This window comes from Mirounga angustirostris, unplaced genomic scaffold, assembly GCF_029215605.1.
Source record: "Mirounga angustirostris isolate CCGP_5_RB_7025 unplaced genomic scaffold, mMirAng1.0.hap1 SCAF_3, whole genome shotgun sequence".
Lineage (NCBI taxonomy): Eukaryota > Metazoa > Chordata > Mammalia > Carnivora > Phocidae > Mirounga > Mirounga angustirostris.
The window spans coordinates 2,266,886-2,283,660 of NW_026991711.1; the positions used below are offsets into that span (position 1 = coordinate 2,266,886).

The window sequence follows — 16,775 nt, forward strand, 5'->3', positions numbered from 1 at the left end:
GAGCGCTGGGCTGGCCGGGCCCTGCAAGGAGAAGTCCAGAGGAAAGTGCACTTCCCACCCTGCCCGTCCACAGCTGGGCAGGACCCTTGGGGCTCCTGCAAGCACAGGCAAAATCACCACAGTCCCCTCTCCCAGCCAGATCTCTCCTGACCTCACCAAACTCGAATTTGAGGGACTTACAGTAAGTCAAACTCTCCAGGGGGACCCTGGAATCCGTATTTTAAAAGCTCCACACTCTGCACCTCAAGTGGACACTACCCATTCTAACCTGCCAGTCCTCCCTAAACGGGAGGGGACGCACGCCCTCGGCCTCGAGAAGGTGGGAAACGCCAACACCACAGCAAGTCCTGTCTTGTCACGTCAAGGACAGACCAGGGAGTTTCTTTAAACTACCCAAGAAAACACTCAGCACACACTAATATAAAGTAGGTTGGAAATACATATTTTGGCTAGAAAATTATTTTTAAAAAAAACATACTAAAGGCAAATTTCATATCTAAATGTGTTCTGAGAGGCCTCGGGTTTGGTTTTGCTTTGTCATCACTCCCTCTGGGAACTGATCCTCTCGCTGGTTCCCAGGACCTAAGGGAGCTCCTCGGGGACGCAACCTGCTTCAGGGCAACTACCTGTCAGGAAGAGGGGGTCCCCCATCCCAGAAGGCCAACAGGGATTTTGTCTGTTTTTAAAACAGAAGTAGGGCAGTGAGGACTAAAACATTCAGATCAGCCTCAAACAAAGTGGGAGAAAGGAGAAGAGGTCAGAAGGCACCACACTAAGCGACTAGCATCTTCTCTGGGCAGAGAAATCTCTCAGGATTCTTCAGACCATACATGCCTGAGCTCCAGATCCATGTTGCTCCCACTCATCGGTCCTGACTGATGTTTTTTCACAAGGCCTTAATGAAAAATAAGAAACAGACCCTCAATGAAACATTTTCCCACCAATTGGCCAACACTGGCCATCCTATTCAACTGCAAAGCAAAAAATACACATGTAACCTAGTATTATTCAGGAGAATACATGTTTCATACACAGAAACACCTTCCCCAGGGGTCTAGGCCAGTGAGGATGCATCTGAGGCTAAGGAGAAGCCTTCCCAGCGACACCACGGACAGGTGTGCGGTCAGCCGAGCTAGCCCAGACAAGCCCCAACCCCCCCCCCGAGCAGCAGCCCCGAAGGGGACAGCTGCAAGCACATCGCAGGCCCACCCTCCTGCTCAGCGAGCACAGCCCTGCCTGCACTCCACACTCGGGCAGAAGGCACATCCAAGCCGTCTCATCTCCACCAGATGCCTCTACCCGACCTGTTTCCAAAACCACCAAAGGACTAGGACCAGTTTGCAACAAGACAAAGAATCTGGACCCCTTCTAGGTTAGGGAACAAGAGAGTTTCTTCAACACACACATGCCCACCCTTCCCTAGACCCTCCTAGGGTCTCCACAGCAGGGAGGGGGGCCTGAGGAAACTTCCCATCTCTGTACAGGGAGGCGGAGAACGTTCCGGAAACTGCACGGAGCTTCAGTGCTGCCGTCTGCAGGACACCCTCACAGCTCCTCACGGCAGAGCTACAGACACTCGGCAAATTCGGCTTTCGGACCGGGCCCCAGTCCTGATTCTAAAAGTCTCTGGTGGTAAATACACTTAAGAGCTTCCTAGGAGAGCAGAACCTCCAGGCCCCCTGCCAGCCTCCCCCAGCGGGCTCCGCCAGCAGCCAGCGGGCCAAGAAGAGGCAGGACCCGCACCCACTCATCGGGATCAGCTCCACCTTCTTCAGGAGGAAGAAAGGCTACTTGTCCAGCTGCACTTCAGCTACAAGTGGCTCAATGAAGCAAGGCCCTGAGAGGAATAAAACAAACCCTTAAGACTGACCGGACAGAAAGGTGTGAACAGGGGTGCTGGGGTGGGGCGCGTCCCGCTGAGGGACCAGACAGGCTCCACAGACAAGCCGAGCCCCCTCCACTGCCGGCCTGGCCAGGGCTCCGCGAGCGGGTTCTTCACCAGTTCCGCCAACATCTACTCCGTGCCCCTGAAGCAAGACACAGCAGAAGCTCCGACAAACACCCAACCTGCCGTCCCGCTCACAAGCACGGAGGCGGCGCACCGAGCCCCAGACGGAAGCGGCGGGGCCAGGGCCGCACGAGGGGCCGCCAGCACACACGGGCGCGCGCCAGGCACGACCGACCCGGGCCCAGCACGGGCCGAGTGCCGCGGCCGTGGTCCTGCGCCTCTCGAGCTCCGGCGCTCAGCTCAGCGGAGTCGTCACGTGTAAACCCCACACACGCAGCCACTGGTGTGACACCTGACACCACACACGCCGCTCCGCTCCGACGGGCCACTCGGCCCTGCTACTCGGGACATCGCGAGGGCTTCGACATACCGGCAGAGGAAGTCCAAGGCGGGGGGAGGGACAGGAGCCGTGGGTCAGGCTCAAGTCGTGCGAAGTCCCACCCACCACGAGAGGCTCCCGGACACCAGCCTCTGAGTAAGGGGGACCTGTCCAGGGGGGGTTTTCAGCGGGGCGGTGGCACGAACAGTGATAAGGACAGGCTGGCTGGACACTGGGCCGGAGGCCACTGGGCCATCCCACAGACGGCAGCACGACGTGAGAACGAGGAATCAAGAACAAACTAAAGGCCGTGTACAGCTCTTACTTGAGTAAAAGTAGCCAAATGCAACCTGACAACATGCCCCTGGCCGCCTCCAAGCTCACGCCCCTAGACGAGAGAAGGCGCTTCCGCCAACGTGCCCACCCCAGGACCACAGCACGCCTGGCTGGGTCATCCTGAGGAGAAGGACTGATCACAGGTGCTGTTCACCGTATGCCGTGGGTTCACCTGACTGGACGATGAGCCAACCATACATAACGCAGCTACACCGGCTCGGTCAGAAAATGGGGGACATCACCGGGAGTGCTCAGGACTAAGCCCCCACTCTCCTGCCACACCAAACTCTTCTTTCTGTCTCAGACGCACGACCAACTCCCTGCCATCTCTACCCATCCTCACGTCCCCCCAGAGCCAGTGCCGTCACATCAGCACTAAGACATCCCCAGAATTGTGGAAGGACCCCAATGATCTCAGGCACACTGCTCAATTAATCCCTTAGCGCAGCTGGGGGGTATGAGTCGATTCTCCCCACTTTGTTTCACGAGGCTTGGTTAAAGGTGGAGAGGAGGCTAGGGCCACCAATCTATCAGTGCAGAGCGAGGACGACACCCTGGTCACCAGATACTGTGGCCTTGTTCTCAATACCACCCAAGGCAGAATTCCAACAGGTCCTCCAAATCCACCCCAAAGCCCGGGACATCATCGTGGGAGTGCTGTTATATGCCACAGCAAATGGGATTCTGCAGATGTGCCTCAGGATGCTAATCCGTTGACCCTGAGTGAATTCAAAGGGAGACAGGGTAGGTGGGTCCCCGCTAATTATGAGCCCCTTCCAAACAGCCTCCTGCTGCTTGGAGCAGAGAGAAAAGTCAGAGGTGTGCAGCAGGACTGGACACAGGTGCATCGCTGCTGGCAGGAAGACGAAGGGCCTGTGATGAGGACCAGAGCAGCCCCAGGAGCAAAGAGGGACACCTAGCCAACAGCACCAGGAAACAGGGCCCGGAGTCCTAAGCACTAAGAAGTGAATTCTGCCGACCACCTCAGGAGCGCCCAGCCAGCCACACCCAGTCTCCGAGACCCTGAGCACAGAGCCCGCCAAGCCCCCCAGACTCTGGGCCTCGCTGCGGTGCTATCGAGCTGCTACATCTGTGCTGATCTGTTAGGCTGCGAGAGAAAGCCAGTACGCTACGCCGGCTATCTCACAAGGAAAATGCAAGGACGGAGATCAATTCTACCAAACAGCTATACACTCGCTGAAACCAAAAGTCCTCTAAGAGATCTATACACTCACGTTGTTTCTCCCTTTGGCAGAAACAGGAATTTCTCACTTCAGTTGATAGATCTGGTTAACACAGGAGACTGTAATGAACAGAAATTAGTTTTATCGATCTTGAAAAAATATAACTTGTCCTTAAAAAGCTTATATGAGCAGCTTTTGCTGTTCTGGAAAAAGTACTTCTAAGATCAATTCTCCCCACTGAGCTTAGGAAGGTCAGCAGTGGGCTCTTACACTCTAGGACGGGGCTGGCCACAGCAGTGCTCCCTGAGGTATACAATACAGTGTGGGAGATGCATTTCCAGATGATGCACAGTAACAAACATTATGGATCAGAACATCTTCACACTCAACTGAAGTCACCAAATGAAAGGTAACGGAACCCACTGCTACGCCATTATCCTGCAGCTCCTACTCAACTAAGCAGGTCCTCACTTTAAAAGCCCCATGTCTGAACTGACCTGACCACATCCCTGGAAAATCTCTGGCCTCCCCTTCTTACATAAGCACCTTTCATGAGGAAGCTCCAAGAGGGAGCTCTGACAAAACCCAACATCTATGAACAGATCAAACAACTAGAATTTCAAAAATAAGTGCCTTTTGAGAGCAAGAAGCTATTATCAACACAGTCAAATGTAAAAATATTGCAGTATCCCACCTTCTGCCTCTGTGACCACATAGATTCCAAGACCTAGGGGGTCACCCTTTCCAAACCCTGTATTTTGCCAAAGAAAACAAGTCCCAAAGGGCCTGAGTGTCTTTCATCGCTGCTGACCCTTCGCACACACTTTCTGGCGGTCATACATACCCAATTCCCTGGCACCCATATTGAGGTCTGGCCCAAGAGGAGAGGAAGTCCACCCTCAAAGCACAACTGAGCTGTCCTAAAGTCATCGGTCCTGCACATGGTCACGGTCCTGCACACGGACCCCCCTCCAGCAGCGCTCTGTAGCTGAGAGCACGCTTCCTACAGAAGCACAGCCACCCCAAGCACGTCCGAATGGCCCAGCAGCCACTGCGATAGGAGCTACAGAAGATGGAACCAGCAGTCGTTTAGGTGCATAAAGCTCAACATTAGTGAATTAAACTTTATCACCACCCGCCATTCTTCCTTGGTCTCACACATTCAGCAGCTGAAACAAGAGCCTTCTACATGCCAGCCCTGGGGATGGAAGTACACGATGACCCCGTGCACAGGAACTGCCCTCCACGCTCCCTGGCCACACACACCAGCACATGCCAACGTCAGCACTGCCCACCGCCATGAGGACACCCACGGCCTTGTCAGAAGGCCCCCCGAAATCAGTCTGAGAAAGGAGGTGCTTCCCGCAGTGAAAGCAGCTGTGCATGCACAAGCAGAAACCGGACATCCCGGCCCAGGCTGTGCTGGAGTCAGACCTCACTGATCTCCACCGACAAATCACCGACACCTCCACTGCAATAGGTCTGAGGCTAAGCACCACACAAGACTCCAGCAGATTCCCGGTCTCAAAGGCAACGGCTTCTCCTGCTCAAGCCAGAGCCTGGTTCTCTCAGACTCTGCTTCCACACCCCATGTAGTCCATGTGCAAGTCATCCCTACCTTCTGCATGAAATGAGAATACACACTTCCAGCCACGGATGCTGCCCTCACTATGGGTCAAGGGCCATCAACTCTTACCTGGATTTCTGCCATCACCCCTTCTGGTCTTCTTGCTTTTGCCCTTGACTCCCTGTAGTCTATACCCCAAACAGCAGCCAAGACGATCCTGGTCAGATCACCCAGCGGGTCTGCTCCAGCAGCCCCACATCACTGAAGACAGGCCAGCATCCTCGGGTGACTGCAAGGACCGCCACATCCTCTGGCCCAACACTGCCCTGGTCTCCTGTACTGCTCCCCTCACTTCCAGGGAGTCTGGGTTTCAGCCTAAGACCCAGAGCAGAATCGGAGTCAAGGGGAAAACGAGAGAAGTCAGATTTGCATTTGAGAGAAACCAGCCTGGGGAAGAACAAGAGGGGGGCTCGATCGCCACGGGGCCACGGTGGGTGTTGGTGGCCAGAGCAGGCGGCAGGTGTGGAGAGGAGGCCAAGAGCAATAGTGTGGCATTTGGGTAGAGCGGGGTGAGGAGGGGAGGCAGGAGCAGCTCACCTGCTGAGGCTCTTGGGCCATCCCACCGCTCCCTCCTCAGTCCTGGGCCTTCCCCTCCACCCACCAGCCAGCCAGGCAAACCCGAGGGATGCACAGCCAACTCCCTTCTGGCAGAGTCTCCTGGGAACATATGCATTGCCCCACAAGCATCTCTGGGTCTCCGTCTGCTCTGAAATGGGAGACTAGACCACAGTGACCTCCGCATGTCCCCTCCTGCTCCAACACTTCACAGGTGCAACTCCCCCCCCCCCCCCACTTTCTGCCTCCACCCGGGCTATAGTGAGTTGGCTCAACAGACTATGGCCAATGAAGGCCAAATCCCATCACCCCGCCAAGGGGAAGCGGAGGGGCGCGTGCACCCGCAGCTGGGGGCGGCAGAGCATGAGTGGCGTGCTCACGTGAAGTCAAGCACAACTGCCTTCTCGTGGGAGCACATGTTAAGTAAGACCAGTCCTTGCTGACTGACTAGTTAAGATGCAGTTCTACAACGCAGGTGAGCCTGGCTGACCAGCCACACCATAATGATGTTCAACAGGTGTCCCAGGAGGTGCAGCAGACCTGAGGGACCTCCCTATCCCCCACCCCCCACCCCCGGTCAAGGGCCCAAAAAAGGGAGAGGAGCATCTTGGGCTAAGTCCTAGCACTGAACTAGTGGCTAGTTGAGGCAGAATACTACACTGAAAACGTCAATCCTGACTTGGCAGGAACCTCATGAGTATCTGGCCCAATGCCCTGCATCTAGCAAAATCCCCTTTGTGGAGGCACTGAAAATTTACATACAAATCCGAGACTCTTCCTCCCTCGTCACCCTGATGTCCTCCAAGGGGAACTGCAAGCCAGCTCCCACACCCTCGTCCACCCCAACACTGGAGGACTGCCTTCTCCACAGGATCCTTCAGGAAAACGAAACCGCGGGTCCATATGGGGTCCTGCCATGCCCACGGACAGGGATGTGGCACCTTGGCCGCCAGGACAGTGCACCACAGAGGACGCGATCCTGACTCTGCAGCTGAAGCAGCACCTCGCGGCACTTTGCCCACAGTGCAGCAGACACGGGCCAAGGTCCAGGATTGGGCCTCCTCTCACCGGGGTCAGGGATGCAGCGCCCTGGGCTCACCCAGCCTGCCGGGCCCATGCACGAGACTTTAGTTGGCCTAAGGCCAACAGCACACAGGACAGGAATTCACAGCCTGGGAGTCCCCGTCACCTCTCCCTTGGCTCCAGGTCACTGCCCCCGCCTCTCTTCGGGGAGGGGCACAAGGATTGTCACGGTTCAGGAGGCCTCTGGCGAGCGAGGACAGCGAGAGGTTCCACCATCACCAGCACTGGACCTTGGGCAGGTGCCTGTCTCCCAGCGCCCTGGGTTTCTAACCACAGCGTGGAAACACTAGAGACACAACTAGCAGAGTTGCCTAAGATCAAGTGGGTCAATACACACTTTACAACAGGGTCCAGAACATAATCGGCACTCAGCAAATACTGCTTATTCCTGTTACCTACCGTATACCTCTAAGAACCATACCCCCAGGGTAGAGCATCCAATACGTATGGCCCAGCACAAACAAAATGCAGACCTCCTGAGTCAAAATTCTTCAGAATTTCAGATGATGTGAGCAGAACATTAAGACAAGCACCGAGCCCTACGTGACTACGTGGGGGGTATACCCACAAGGCGTGCCCTGCCACCAGCTAAACTCAGAACGCACCTATGGGCCTTGCCAGGAAGCAGTCCAAAGGGGCGGCTTCGCCATCATCACACGGCTCAGCTTCTCGCACTCCAGGCGGCCGCACACACGTAAGAGCCTGCTCGGTGGAACCACCAGACCGGAGTACAAATCCTGTTGGGCCCCGAGACCCGCCAGCCACCCGGCGACTAACTCCTCCAGTCCTGTGCACACTCGCCTGCTGGGCTGGGCCCCGAGACCTGCCAGCCACCCTGGATCTAGCTCTTCAACTGCAGGATATTTGTGAGTAAACAAAACAGTACATGTGAAATGCATGGGCACGTGGCTTATATTCAACACATGTCAGTCCACTGAATTTCAAAGACTGCAGCCTCTTAACCGATCTTTAGACTTAGGCCGTCCAACACAGAGACTGCCCCCCCCAACACAGGCTGCAGAGCATGTGAAACATGGCTGAACTGGAATGAGAAGAGTTGTGAGTGTGACAAATATAAACCAAATTTCAAAGACTTAACATGAGAAGAAGATCTCAGTGCTTTTAGATTAACTGTATGTTGGAACACTACGGATAACCTAGGTTAAAGAGATTATTAAAACGAGCTTCACGTTCTTTACTTCATGCAGAGTTACCACCAGTGTTAGAACTCTGAACGTGGTTCGCGCTGTATCTGCTGAACAGCACTACCAAGATGATGAGCTACCCTGCAGAGCTGAAGCGGAGGGGAAAGCCTAGTTATTTACTCTGGAAAAGCAGCCTGGATACCTAGGTGACTCATCGCTCACCCCACAAAATAATTTGGCAAGACACAAAGATTTAAGACAGAGGGTCAACTTTGACACTTTTTGCCCAGAAAAGTTAAATGTAACTATAACATGAGGAGAATCTGACTTTCTTTGCTTTTAAGTACCTACAAAATGTTCAGAAAATACCTCCCAAATTTAACTCAACTTCCTTAAATAAAAGGCAAGATCTGACAAAGGCATGGTGAATAAACTTCAAGAGTTTTATCAGTGAAAGTCAAACCCTATGGCATGACCAACCGCTTCCAGCTTACCACTGTGTCAATACTGAAGAGGACTAGTTAAGGAAAATATGCCACGCAGCCTTGAATGTATCTTCACACAAAGTTGCAGTAAGCACCTGAACTATCCACCTGTCTCAATCCAAGGCAAAAGTAACACTTGCTGGGGGCACTCCATCCCTAGGAAAAGGACTATAAAGGCACTCTGGACTTAGTTTCAATTAATTCTTAAACCTTTGTCAACAAGTTTTAAGTTTCTATGTCAGCACGTTTTAATTTTGATCCTATTTTTAAATATTCTTTTAGACAAAATTTCAATCACAACCTTGGCTAAAAATCTCAAAGAGCATCAAGCATTATACATACTACTATAATAGAAGAATCCGTCCTTCATTGTATTTTTGAAGAATGTTTGTGGAAACACCTAAGACAATGTTTTCCAAAACCTCCCCGCTAACTCCGTCAGCCCGGCTGATTCCAATGCTGGAGCGCCTGCCTGAACTCCTTTTTGTTCTCTGGACATCAGAGAAAGTGCCTTCCTCACACAGAGGGAGATGCTCTTGCAGCCGGAGCACCAGCCTGCATAGAGCCACCCCTCCAGCCCAGACAGGGCTGAGCAGAAGAGTGCACAAAGGCCGGGAGGAAACACGGGTACCATCTGAGGTCTGTAACCTTTGTCCTCCTGGGCCAGCACATAATGCAGGACATCTGGAGTGTCCCCCATCTGCTTTACCACCTACCCAGAAATGGGGGCACCATGGAGGATATAGGAGAAAAAAAGCCCAAACGTTTATCCCAAGAAGTTTCTTCATTCTTCAGAGGTAAAGAAAACACACAACAGGTACAAGGAATGTCTGCCTACCACTGCCGGCAAGGTGAAAGGAGAAAAACCCTGGGGACAGTTTGGCAAGTGTTCAAAGCATTTAAAAGCCCCTACACCTTTAACCTAGCAGTGCCCTATCTGAAGATTAATGCTGATGCCCCAACAGTGGTTCACTGGATAAGTGTTGAGAACAGACGCATCGGGCTAGGCTTCCTCACTGCCAGGCCACAGCTGTGGTAAGTCAAGACGGAGGAGAACATGCAACATGTGCAGTCCTTTAGAAAAGGTTACAAATAAAGACACAACTGAGAGCTGAAACCAGAGACCAAATGGAGACTCCGGAAAACTATACAATAGAGCACTTAGTCCCCGTGAACAAAATTCGCTTTCACCATGTTGCACGTAGGTCTAGGACAATTCTGTCCTTGCTACATGTACTGGGCAAACTAGGGGCTCTCAAAACAACATTCTCAAAAGTAACTGGAGAACCACAGGGACAGCCCCTTCTGTCAGTAAGTTTAAGTATCAACCTTAATTACCCAAACAGTTCTAAACAGGGGCATCTCTCAGTAGATCTTACCTTACTACACCAGTAAGAATATGGGGGAAAAAAACCTGAATTCTTATCAAATTCCATACTATTTCAAGGAAATGAAAGAGTCAAATAAGATGCAAGATGGGTAGCAAAGAGAAAAACAAAAAGGTCATCCAAGCCACATGTGTGGTTTTCCTACAGCTGTTTTCTCTCCCAGTTTAAAAATGTTTTCCAACTTAAAACCTAAATTGCTTCTCAAGGTTTAATAAATGCAAACCGTACCTTTAAAATTAAAACTCCCTGAAATAACCAGAACCACCTACTGGGGGAAATACCTGGTTTTCCACAGCTAATTAAGATAACTGATATAGTAATCCTGATGCTCAATTCTTCTTTTCCTTTAAGAAATCTTAGCATAGTTTAAAATGGTGGTAAAATACATATACCAAAAATAGTCTATTACAAACACATTTCACTCTGAACTCTTGGAAAAAAGCACCTTGACACGTACTAGAACAAAAGCTAATCTGGAATTCAAGCTCAGTTTTAAGGATTGGGGCTGTCCTTTCAAACAGTTTCTCTCACCTTTCAGAATGTCATAAAAATGAAACCTGTAAAGCCTGGAACACACGTCAAAAGTGCAAGGTCCTTCCCTGCCCATTCCCTTTCTACATAATTTTCTTTAAAGCCCCTGGGAAAACGCTGCACAGGGTCCGTGTGCAAGGCCAGGTTTCCGGGAACAGGTCAGCCCCTTCACACCACTGATGAACTAATGAGAACAAGTCTGGAAGCCCAAGCTGGGTTCACACCACACCGAACTTTCTCAGAGTGACTTCTAGCGTGGGGGGAGGGGGGGGTGACAACAATTTGAGAGTTTTGATGTGCTGTTTTCTCAATTATCTCAGGTAATTATGAGTTTTAAGTGTGACTTTCAACTGAGCTTGGAAGAATACTAACAATGTGCCTGTTTATTAGAAGAAATAATTTACTCTTCAAAAACAAGTTACCCAAGTTTCCTTGTAGATAAAAAATTACTATCAACTACAAATTTGTTGAAGGCCTACTGTATGACAAGAACCGTTCTAGGTGCTCAGGATAGGTTAGTGACCTCTCCTAGCACATCTTTGAACTATTCTAAAGAATAGTCGGAATATGAAATTTCAACAGCAATCTCTGGAAAACGAAGGATGAGGGATTTTTAAGACTCAGCTTTAATACCTTCTTAAAGAGTCCCACACTGAAGGTGTGAGATTATCATCTTAGTGTGCAAACTGAATTTCAAATTTACGGTAACAATAAACAAAACTTGCTTTCAAGAAAATACAATCTCACAACAAAAGTCGGGGAAAAGCAAATACCGCTACCAGCAAAGCATATTCTCACAGCCCGATAAGGAAGGCAAGGCTAAAATGGCAGAGGCTTTCTGAAGCAACGTCGCCCCCTCCTAAACAGCCCTTCGGTCTCTGGAATCTCTAGAAAGCACTGCACTTATCTGTAAGTGACTTCCTCACAGACATCAATCACTACTACTATGGTATCTTAACGCTCACAGTCATGCGTAAGAACTGTATTTTGATCTCTCAATTCCTGTCTAATTTTAATTAGCAGATAAGTGGTCTGTGTAACATTTCCTCATAGATTTGAAGGCTTCTTGGTTTTTTCCTCCAAGAAACTTCCACTAAGCCTGTCCTTCTAGGAGGGAAAACCTTTACAGAACCATCCTACATAATAGGTTCTGTTGGAGATGCATTCATTCGCTCTTCTCTACAAGCCCGACAGAACGCGCCTCAATTCAGAGAAGGAAACAAAGGCAAGGGTGGTAAAGCAGCAGGCAGAAAAAGACTTAGGCACAGAACCGACCACAACCACGCTGACTTGTAATTCCCAAACAAAAAAACAGCTAGATTTCCGGATCTAAAGCACTACCCCAAGATCAAGAAAAATCCTATAATAAACTAAGTTGAAAAACAGGTTTCCAGAGAGCGGCCACAAAAAAACTGTATTTAGCACAGTGACAAAAGGTTACCCAGCGTGGAAAAGACACACCGCCCAATACGCTCCCCAAGACAGAGCTTGGCTTGTCTCCAGCCTAAACATCAAATGTGTAAATTTTAAAAATCAAACGTTTTAGACTTGCGAATTAAAGTAAAAACCACCTGATTTCTGGCTGGAGAAAGGAGCGAGGCTGGCAGGCCCTCGGGCCCTTTTCGCTTCTGCCCGGCTTGGCCTCATTACCTGCCGAGAATTCCGAGGGGCTGACCCAGACCTGAGCACGGGTCCCCGGAGAATCCCTAAAAGCAGCTCAAGCGACGGCGGGGACCAAGGCGTCAGAGCGCAAGCCGCTGCCGCCGGGGCGGGACACCGGCCCACGCGCCACTGGGGCTTTTCCCTGCAGCAGCGAGGACCAGGCTCGGGGCTGCACACGGCGGCTCCTCCCCGGCCCGGGAGCGCGCTCACGCCGTGGCGCGGCCCGCGAGCCAGGCCTCCGAGCGCCGCTGCGGCGGGCCCTCCTTCCCGCAGCCCGCCCGCCCCCCGAGCCGCGCCCCGCGCCCCGCGCCCCGCGCCCCGCGCCCCGCGCCCGCTCACCTCCAGGCGCAGGGAGGCCCCGCAGCCTCGCAGGAACTCGCGGATGTTGCTCAGGCACTCGCTCTCGCTCCGGGGCTCCGGGTAAACCTGCAACACAGAGCACAGGCGCTGAGCGGCGGCGCGCAGGCCGCGCACGCGACCACGGCGGCCTCAGCAGTCGGCCCCGGGCGAGGGGACGCGGACCGGCGACCCCGGCCGCCCCACACGCCCGCCCGCCCGCTCGACCGCCGCCTCTCCTCACCCTCTTTCCTTCCCCCGGCTGCACCAATCTCAGGCCCCGACCCTCTCCCGGAAGCGGGCCGCCGCCGGAAGTGACGTCTTCAGGCCGCGCCCCCGCCGCCCCGCGCGCGGCCCATCCGGCCTCGCGCTCCCGCCGGCCGATGCGGCGCGCCTGGCCCCGCGCGCGGTGGCCGCCGCCGCCGCCGCCGCCGCCTCCTCGCCCCACGGGGCACGTGGTTCTCGTCCTCGGACACGGCCACCTGGCGCCACGCGCAGACTCCTCCTCCCGGCACCTGAGCCTTGTCCTGGGACCCGGCGCACCTGGCGCCACGCGTGGCCGCCGCCTCTTCCTCCTCCACCCCACCCCGGCACCTGGTTCTCGTCCTCAGACACGGCCACCTGGCCCCACGCGCAGACTCCTCCTCCCGGCACCTGATCCTTGTCCTGGGACCCGGCGCACCTGGCGCCACGCGCAGACTCCTCCTCCCGGCACCTGAGCCTTGTCCTGGGACCCGGCGCACCTGGCGCCACGCGTGGCCGCCGCCTCTTCCTCCTCCACCCCACCCCGGCACCTGGTTCTCGTCCTCAGACACGGCCACCTGGCCCCACGCGCAGACTCCTCCTCCCGGCACCTGATCCTTGTCCTGGGACCCGGCGCACCTGGCGCCACGCGTGGCCGCCGCCTCTTCCTCCTCCACCCCACCCCGGCACGTGGTTCTCGTCCTCGGACACGGCCACCTGGCGCCACGCGCAGACTCCTCCTCCCGGCACCTGAGCCTTGTCCTGGGACCCGGCGCACCTGGCGCCACGCGTGGCCGCCTCCCCTTCCTCCTCCGCCCCACCCCGGCACCTGGTTCTCGTCCTCAGACACGGCCACCTGGCCCCACGCGCAGACTCCTCCTCCCGGCACCTGAGCCTTGTCCTGGGACCCGGCGCACCTGGCGCCACGCGTGGCCGCCTCCCCTTCCTCCTCCGCCCCACCCCGGCACCTGGTTCTCGTCCTCAGACACGGCCACCTGGCCCCACACGCAGACTCCTCCTCCGCCCCACCCCGGCACCTGGTTCTCGTCCTCAGACACGGCCACCTGGCCCCACACGCAGACTCCTCCTCCCGGCACCTGATCCTTGTCCTGGGACACGGCGCACCTGGCCCCACGCGCAGACTCCTCCTCCCGGCACCTGATCCTTGTCCTGGGACCCGGCGCACCTGGCGCCACGCGTGGCCGCCGCCTCTTCCTCCTCCACCCCACCCCGGCACGTGGTTCTCGTCCTCGGACACGGCCACCTGGCCCCACGCGCAGACTCCTCCTCCGCCCCACCCCGGCACCTGGTTCTCGTCCTCAGACACGGCCACCTGGCCCCACACGCAGACTCCTCCTCCCGGCACCTGATCCTTGTCCTGGGACACGGCGCACCTGGCCCCACGCGCAGACTCCTCCTCCCGGCACCTGATCCTTGTCCTGGGACCCGGCGCACCTGGCGCCACGCGTGGCCGCCGCCTCTTCCTCCTCCACCCCACCCCGGCACGTGGTTCTCGTCCTCGGACACGGCCACCTGGCGCCACGCGCAGACTCCTCCTCCCGGCACCTGAGCCTTGTCCTGGGACCCGGCGCACCTGGCGCCACGCGTGGCCGCCTCCCCTTCCTCCTCCGCCCCACCCCGGCACCTGGTTCTCGTCCTCAGACACGGCCACCTGGCCCCACGCGCAGACTCCTCCTCCCGGCACCTGAGCCTTGTCCTGGGACCCGGCGCACCTGGCGCCACGCGTGGCCGCCTCCCCTTCCTCCTCCGCCCCACCCCGGCACCTGGTTCTCGTCCTCAGACACGGCCACCTGGCCCCACACGCAGACTCCTCCTCCGCCCCACCCCGGCACCTGGTTCTCGTCCTCAGACACGGCCACCTGGCCCCACACGCAGACTCCTCCTCCCGGCACCTGATCCTTGTCCTGGGACACGGCGCACCTGGCCCCACGCGCAGACTCCTCCTCCCGGCACCTGATCCTTGTCCTGGGACACGGCGCACCTGGCCCCACGCGCAGACTCCTCCTCCCGGCACCTGATCCTTGTCCTGGGACCCGGCGCACCTGGCGCCACGCGTGGCCGCCGCCCCTTCCTCCTCCGCCCCACCCCAGCACCTGGTTCTCGTCCTCGGACACGGCGCACCTGGCCCCACGCGCAGACTCCTCCTCCCGGCACCTGATCCTTGTCCTGGGACCCGGCGCACCTGGCGCCACGCGTGGCCGCCGCCCCTTCCTCCTCCGCCCCACCCCGGCACCTGGTTCTTGTCCGCAGACGTGGCCCACCTGGCCCAGCGCGCGGTCTCCTCCACCTGGCACCTGGTTCTCGTCCTCGGACACGGCCACCTGGCCCCATGCGCAGACTCCTAGTCCTGACACCTGATCCTTGTCCTGGGACCCGGCGCACCTGGCGCCACGCGTGTCTGCCGCCCCTTCCTCCTCCACCCCACCCGGCACCTGGTTCTCGTCCTCGTACACGGCCACCTGGCCCCACGCGCAGACTCCTAGTCCTGACACCTGATCCCTGTCCTGGGACACGGCGCACCTGGCCCCACGCGCAGACTCCTCCTCCCGGCACCTGATCCTCGGCCTCATCCCGTGGACACCGCCCTCCCAGCGGGTCCCGGGAGAGCTCAGCCTCCGCGGTGAGCAAACCCCAAAGGGGCTGGAGGGAACTCTGTGTTTCCTCAGTTCTTCCCTGCCACCCGCTTGGGAGAGTGGAACTAGTATTCCATCACGATGATTTAAAATAATTGGCACATAAATTATGCATGTTGGGATTGAAGTGCAGTGTTTTCTTCCCCACCCCATACCTACCATGTGCCTCATTAATGATTAACCAGAACAGCTAGTTTCACGTCAGCGAGTAGGTCAGCTGGGGAGAAATTGTATGTGGCCTCCACCACAGGCAGAGAGCTTCGAGGAGGGCTTGGGCAGGCTGCCTGGTGCTTTGATCCAAGACCGAACCATTAGGGCCACCTGCCACACGTGTAAGGTGTTATTGACAGCCTCCCCAGGCAAGAAAGGTCAAGAAAACCGAGCGCAATACCCATTATACAGAGCAATCAAGGGAGAAAGAAGCCAGAGACATCACAAGGACCCTTTGTCGTTCTAATGCATATGAAGAAGACTCAGTTTTGGGAGTTACTCTAAAGCACCATCCAGAACTTCAGCATTTGAGGACATTCAAGGCACTTTTGTCCTTCTTGGGGGAAATCACAACATTCCATCAGGCCTCACAGGAATACTTTGGTTTCATTTCAAGGAGCTCGGGTCTTTTAAAGTTTGAATCAAAACAAAGAACCAGTGTATTGAGAGGTGCAAAGAGGACAAAAATCAGACTTTTTTTTTCCTACAATTTAAAAATTCTTAGAAGAAATTGCCAACATATTTCCTCCAAATTGAACAGATTTTTTTTTCCAGTGAACAAGCTAAACCAAAGCTGCTTCCTAGTCCATCTGCTTTCTCTATAAAAGAATTTTGAAAATGTACCAAATATGTAGTTAAAATCCTTCCTAATTTTAAATAGTTGCAAAGTTTTAATTTCTGATGTCCTGATGACATTCTGAAACTGCTAAGTTACCTTTAAAAAATGTCCAGTAGACTTCAAATACAATAGAAATACAATACCCATTCTCAGTCTTAAAGAATTTTCAACAAGCTCTTGTTTAAAAGTCAGAAATTTGACATCCTTTTCTCCTTCAACTCATTTCCATTCTACTTCCCCCAACATAACTGTATCCTAAAGTAAAACATTCTTATACTAAAAAATTTTACTGATCACACTTTTGCAAGAGACCCATCCAAATACAGTCCATACTCATTTGTGGATTCTGTGCAAATTCACCTGCTTGATAAAATTTGTTTGTAACCCCAA

At 54.6% G+C, this 16,775-nt stretch overlaps 1 protein-coding gene across 10 annotated transcripts in view; it reads right to left on the minus strand.

Moving 5' to 3' along the window:
- ARHGEF7 (Rho guanine nucleotide exchange factor 7) overlaps positions 1-16,775 on the minus strand; it is a 130,972-nt gene that overhangs the window by 87,494 nt on the left and 26,703 nt on the right. For 7 of the 10 annotated variants that reach the window (XM_054506411.1, XM_045869715.3, XM_045869718.3 and 4 more), the window contains exon 2: positions 12,663-12,749. The exons of 1 other annotated variant lie outside the window; for it this stretch is intronic. In XM_054506411.1, the coding sequence (XP_054362386.1) occupies positions 12,663-12,749 (87 nt within the window). Of the gene's footprint in view, positions 1-12,662; positions 12,750-12,903; positions 12,966-16,775 lie in introns of those variants that run through there. 2 more of the 10 variants (XM_045869721.2, XM_045869724.2) reach the window with 2 other exon arrangements.